General features: G+C 57.5%; 1 protein-coding gene across 1 annotated transcript in view; it reads right to left on the bottom strand.

Moving 5' to 3' along the window:
* Nucleotides 1-5,954, bottom strand: part of NEK8 (NIMA-related kinase 8) — a 12,852-nt gene that overhangs the window by 4,022 nt on the left and 2,876 nt on the right. The window contains exons 2-9 of the mRNA XM_009326234.1: nucleotides 5,821-5,947; nucleotides 4,531-4,763; nucleotides 3,630-3,761; nucleotides 3,229-3,437; nucleotides 2,724-2,803; nucleotides 1,979-2,160; nucleotides 1,614-1,764; nucleotides 512-588 (exon numbers count right to left, since the gene is read on the bottom strand). Of these exons, the coding sequence (XP_009324509.1) occupies nucleotides 512-588; nucleotides 1,614-1,764; nucleotides 1,979-2,160; nucleotides 2,724-2,803; nucleotides 3,229-3,437; nucleotides 3,630-3,761; nucleotides 4,531-4,763; nucleotides 5,821-5,947 (1,191 nt within the window). The remainder of the gene's footprint in view (nucleotides 1-511; nucleotides 589-1,613; nucleotides 1,765-1,978; nucleotides 2,161-2,723; nucleotides 2,804-3,228; nucleotides 3,438-3,629; nucleotides 3,762-4,530; nucleotides 4,764-5,820; nucleotides 5,948-5,954) is intronic.

Raw genomic sequence — 5,954 nt, 5'->3', positions numbered from 1 at the left:
AAGGCCCCCCGGTCCCGGGCCTCGGGGGGAGCCCTGGGGCCGCTGCCACATCCGAGGGCAGGCAAGGAAGAAGCTGGAAGGGAGCGACGGGCCCTCAGCCCTAGTGCTCCGAGCCAATCGGAAACACACAGCTCTTCTTTAAATACTGGCTCTTTTGAAAAATAACTTTTCTCAGTGAACCCTGGCAGCTGCAGGCCAAGAGTGAAGCAGGCAGGTGTGTGATTGGAGGCAGCCTCCAAGCTGGGTGCCTGCCAACAGCAACCACAAGGCAGCTCTTGACTTCCCCCACGCTCAAAGAGATCATTGTGTAGGGGGGGAGAGAGAAAGAGAGAGGCAGGTTGGGTCTTTTAAAACCCGCAGTGACAGGGAGAGGAGGGGGAGGGGGTGGGATGCCAGAGCATGCCTGGGATGCACATCCCTGGAGCTGGGATGAGCCCTCTCATGTGGCGCAGAAGGCATGATCCATCCTCTACCTTGGGGGAGCAGCGTGCCCAGCATCCTCACGACAAACCTGGCTTACGTCCGTGAAGTTTCCGTGCCCCAAACAGCCATTGCTGCCGCTGCCGAAAGTCATGATTATCCCCCTGTCTGGAAAAGCAGAAAGAAGTCATGTCACTGGCACACGTGAAGCCCTGCAAGGCACACACAGCCCGTGGGGCTGGCCCTGGCTCCCAGGACAGCGGCTCTGCTTGGACCCACTCTGACTCCTAACTTGCTGCGGGGGCCAGAAGCCTTCAGCAAGCTTCCAGAGAGCAGCAGCCTCCATGTGCTGCGACAACTCGCCAAACAAACAGCAGATGATAGGAGAGCACTGAGATAACATTATTGCAGCTGTGTACGCAGGAGCTGCTAACTCCACGGTCTGTCAAGGTGTTAAATACACAGGGACACTCACTGAGCAGCCACCCAGCAGAGGGGTGGCAGGAAACGCCATGGAGAGGTAGGACAAACACATGCCTACGAAGTTTGCCAGTTGCATATCTGTCATTTGCTGCCCTGATCCCCAGCAGAAGTGCAAACAGGGCTCCCAGAGGACCATGGGGAGGGCCTTGCTCCACAAAAGCCTTGGGCTGGTGTGCGTGCTCCCCTCCCAGCCAGAACGCCTCCTGGCCCACTCTAAGGGGGCTTCAGACCCTGCCTTCCTGCGGCTGAGGACAACTGGCCCTGCAGGAGCTCACGCTGACTTCTCACTGCAACGCCAGTCACCGCTGGTCACTGCTTGTGTCTGCGTCACACTCTCAGAGTACGTGACAGAGAAAGGCTGAACTTCCCAGACACTCCTCACGCTGCAGTCCCCACTGTACAAGCCAGTTCTGGCTTCAGGTGACACCAGTGCAGCCAGGACAACAAATCTGTGGCCCTCCCCACACCAGACAGACCTTTGGGACCAAGTTGACCAGTGTGGCATCATAGGAGGACTGCGCCTGCCATTTCCAACCCCCACCTGATGTTACATGAGAGGCCACAGAGGCCTTCATGTCACCCCAGCGCAGTGGATCTCTGGGGTTCCTCTCTGAGCAGGCTCCCCAGGCAGTCACGCTGCATTTGCAAGCCAGCTGCCACGCAGAGGGGTCTGGGACTCAGCCAGGCGAAGGCAGGAGGCAGCAGCGCACCTGTGAGGCAGGCTGTGAAGAGATCACCGCAGGACACGTGTTTGATGGTCACGCCAGACTGGCCCTCCAGAAAGCGGGACACGAACTGAGGCTGGAGCTGCTCGGTGGCTCCTGGGAGAGAAGGGCCTCCCGCAGCACCCATCGGGGGAGCCTGGCAGAGAGAAGCCACGTCAGCTGCTGCACCTCCGTGCAGCAAGAGCCCCTTCCCACAGGCTTAGCAGTGTTACCCCACACCCTGGACTGGACAGAGGTCCTGGGGGACGCAGCGCCAGGGCCTATGCAGTGAGCAGAAACGTCTCCTCCTCAGAAACGGCACATCCGAGGCTTCCACGGCCACTGCCTGCCGCAGGTTCCCCGTCACTCACCTCCCACAGGATGAGCCGCCCCGATTTGGTGACCCCGGCCTTCTGCGTCCTGCCGGCAGACACCTGCACCACTTCGGTGTTAAGCATGGGCAGGCGGAGGGGGGTGGTGATCCCGCTCCCCCAGGTGTAGATGGACGACAGCGGAGGAGGGATTCCTGTCCTGGCTGAATCACCTCGAACACCTACAGGTCAAAGAGAAATCATCAGCGCAGATCCCTGACTCTCCTCCCATAGGAAAAGAAACGACACCAGCCAGTCTGGGTGCCAGCAGAGCTGCCTGCCTGCCAGCCAGCAGGGCCAGACCAGCACCGGTCCAAGGCTGGCAAGGGGCTGCTGGGGAGCTCCCAGCCAGGGCTGAGAGAAGCACGTGGGAACAGCGCCTTGCATTTTATCCCAGAATTGAGGGAAGCAGCACCACGACAGCTCTAGCCTAATTGTTACCAGTGCCAGCTGCATTGCCCTGCGCTGGGACATCCCCCCTCAGCACCTCCAGCTGGTTCCCTGCCTTTGCTGGGAACAGCGGAAACTTGATTCAAGGGTTCAAAACCTAGAAGAGGCAGCTGGAGAAAGAGCGCTGCTTGGTCCCCAGAGCCAAGGTGCCCGTGGGCTCCTCCAGGGCTCGGGGAGGGTGACGTCTCTTAACTTCCTCTCTCCAGAAGCTCGAGTGCCTCTCTGACCCCCTGGCATCCAAAGGAAAGGGTCCTTCCGAATGGAGCTGTGTTGAACACACCATGCCAGGACTCACCCCTCGGCCTGGCACTGCTCACTCGTCCCCCGTTCCGGCTGTGGGTCACTGTCGGCACCGGAGCCAAGGGTTTTTCAGGCCTGCCAAACCAAAATCCAGTCCTTAACGTCAGCTCGGCCCCAGAGGTCCTGCAGAGCCCTGGATCGCAGAAGGCCTGGGCAGAGCTACAGCATAAGCCACGGCTGAATAGCTCACAGAATTGCCTCGGTAGGTGCTTTAAACCACCTGAGAGAGGGGAGTTGGCATCAGTTCACTTCCCCCTGAGCTCACAGCTCTCTATTCACTGTTACTGCGACGACAAGCCCACACCTGCCACGGCACCTGCCGTGGCCCCGAGCCACCGGGCCAGGCTCGGCCCGCAGCAGCTGCACGCTGGGTAACGCAGGAGAGCTGCATGGGGACGACGCTTTCTTCAGAGCTCGTAACAGAGACAGCGAGCCGCTCAGACACGTTGTGGGTGGCGGCAGCCCCTCCCAAGGGACCCTAAGGTGGCAGTATCACTTGCCTTCTCATTTTGACACTGCCCACATCAGTGTAGAGGTTCAGAAGGGGCCGAATGCAGATGGCCTGGGCCATGATCTCATTCAGCTGGGGCCGCTTGGAAGGATCCAGGTTCAGCATGCTAAGGATGAGCTGGCGCAGGTCGGGGCTGTATCTATCTGATATTGGGGCAAACGTCCCACTCATGATCTTCAGTACTAAGGCAGGAAGATTCTGGAGAGAAAACAAGAGAGGGACATACAGTGGCTGGGCGGTCAGAGGCGAGGCCGAGGAGCAAGAAGTTCTCAGCACTGCCCTCTGCCTTCGCACCTCCAGGCTCAGTGAGAAGAGTGATCCAAGCATACATTTTCACCTCTGTAAGAGGCCGCGGCTCCCTGCACTACATGTAAACTATATCCCTCTTACCGCAGCTTCGAAAGCCCTCTTGAGGCTGGCGAGTTCGTACAGCACACAGCCCAAAGCCCAGATATCACTCTTCTGGTTGTAAGGCTTCCCTTCACAGAGCTCTGGGGAGATGTAGCACGGAGTTCCCACAACCTAGAAGAGGCAAAGAAATCTACCGTGATGCTGTGAAACTGGGGCAGCGAGGCGGAAAGACAAAGGCTCAGTTTAGAGCCCAGTGCGCAGGCTGGCTAGAGCATCACCAACCAAAGCTTAGTGGAGCCGAGCTTTTGTTCCCTGGTGTCAACATCTGCCTGACAATCTCAGTAAAAAGCACGAGGATTCGCCTTTCCGGTGACCTCCCTTGCACACACAGAGATTACCTCTAATTTTGCTCCTATCCACTTGAGAGAATCGGAGCCCGGAGCAATGAGCGTGATATAAACGTCTAGTCAGATTAGACCAGGTGGGGAATGATACTCGAGTCTCAAGCAGAGAGAGGAGATTAAGACGAGGCAGGACGGCGGGGCACAGGCAGGAATTCAGCTGCCAAGAACGTGTCAGACGAGCCTGCAGACACCACCCCTCCCACTGTGACAGTGGGAGGAACCCTGTCTACCCTCACCAGTGGGCCCAGACCCCCCATTCCTCCGCCAGGCTTGGGCAGGCAGGTGCTTCTCACCTTTCTGCAGCCCACAGAGCTGCAGCAAACTTGGGCGTGAAGACATCAGCCTGTATAAACTCCAAGGAGCAAAGCAGCATCGCGGCACACGGACGCGGCCTACTGCAAGTATGCTATCTACTGCAACCGTGCAACCTCGCTGCCTACAGCAACTTCCAAGAGACTGTCGTGAGCCAAGCCCAGAGTTTCCAGCCCGTGCTGCCATGGTGGTAAGTAGTTCCCCTGCAAGGCCAGGCCACCCACCGTGTAGGCTTTACTCTTGCTGCTCAAGATTTTGGAGATACCAAAGTCTCCGATCTTGACAATCATGCGATGCTTGTCCAAGAGGATGTTCTGAGTCTTCAGGTCACGGTGCAGGATCTGCTTGGTGTGCACGTGGTGGAGAGCCAGGAGGATCTGCACGAAGAAGTGCAGGATGGTATCCTCATCCAGCAAGGAGTTGCAGCGCTTATGAATAAACTCCGCTAGCGTGCCCCCTGCAAAGAACGACAAAGGGCTATCGGCAAGGGTGGCCGCACAGGGCAGCACGAACCCGGCCTAAAAGCCAGGGGGATTTAGCCACGGCGTCTTAACAAGCCAAGTGCATGGGGAAAAGCACATCCTGGTGGGACCACGCAGCACGTCCTCCAGTGCTCCCGAGACCGTGCGGAGAACAATGGCAGCACAGTTGGTGGGACGAAGAAACGGCAAGAGAGAAGTGACTGTTGACATATTGTCAAAGGCAGCAGGAAAAGAAACGCTAAAATTACAGCTCTTGGAGGAGGACATAAACCTCGATGGCAGAACAAGATAAGCCTGTTCTGCAAAAGAGAATTCTTGCAGTCTGACAGGCCACGTGGCACAGAGAGGCCCCTATCGAGAAGGGGAGGTCCAGAATCAGCGCTCACGTACAACTTTTAACAAAGCCTCATGCAAATGTTGATTTCATCTTGAACTCCACAGCAAATCTCGTTAGAAATCACACCTTCCCACGCAGAGCTGTGGGACCAACAGCGTGGCCGAGAGCTGACACAGGGAAATGCGCGTGAAACCTAAGCCAAGGGCAGATGGTAGCACACTTATCAGCGACAGAGGTGTTAGAAACCTCTTTGTTTTGGATATGATTAGCAGGCATAAGGCATATAATCACAGAATCACAGAACGGCTGAGGTCGGAAGGGACCTCCGGAGGTCACCTGGTCCAATCCCCTGCTCAAGCAGGGCCACCGACAGCTGGTTGCCCGGGACCATGACCTGTCTTTTGAATATCTCCAAGGATGGTGACTCCACAACCTCTCTGGGCAATCTGTGCCAGTGCTCGGTCACTCGGCTCATGGTCAACTTGGTGTCCACCAGGGAACCCCAGATCCTTTTCTACAAAAATGTCTCTTTAAGAGAGATGTGTTTGGGCTCTTTGGGGGTCCAAAGCACGGGATCTTTACAAGGAGCACAACATGGGGCCAACAGCAGCCCGATCCAAGGAGAGCTGAGGGCTTGGCATCCCCTGAACCTGCCGAGGAACCAGCTGCAGGCGCCGGGAGAGATCAGGGCCCACCTGGGGCGTACTCCATGGCGATCATGAGCGCCTTGTCCTCCAGGAAGTTCTCGTAGTACTCGATGACGTTGGGGTGGCTGAGCAGCTTGAGGACCTGGCACTCGTTCTGCGCCGCCAGCCGCTCGGCCTTGGTC

The sequence above is a fragment of the Pygoscelis adeliae genome, unplaced genomic scaffold (genome assembly GCF_000699105.1).
Source record: "Pygoscelis adeliae isolate BGI_AS28 unplaced genomic scaffold, ASM69910v1 Scaffold836, whole genome shotgun sequence".
Lineage (NCBI taxonomy): Eukaryota > Metazoa > Chordata > Aves > Sphenisciformes > Spheniscidae > Pygoscelis > Pygoscelis adeliae.
The sequence above is the reverse complement of the archived record's forward strand: the minus strand, read 5'-3'. Positions and strand labels throughout refer to the sequence as shown.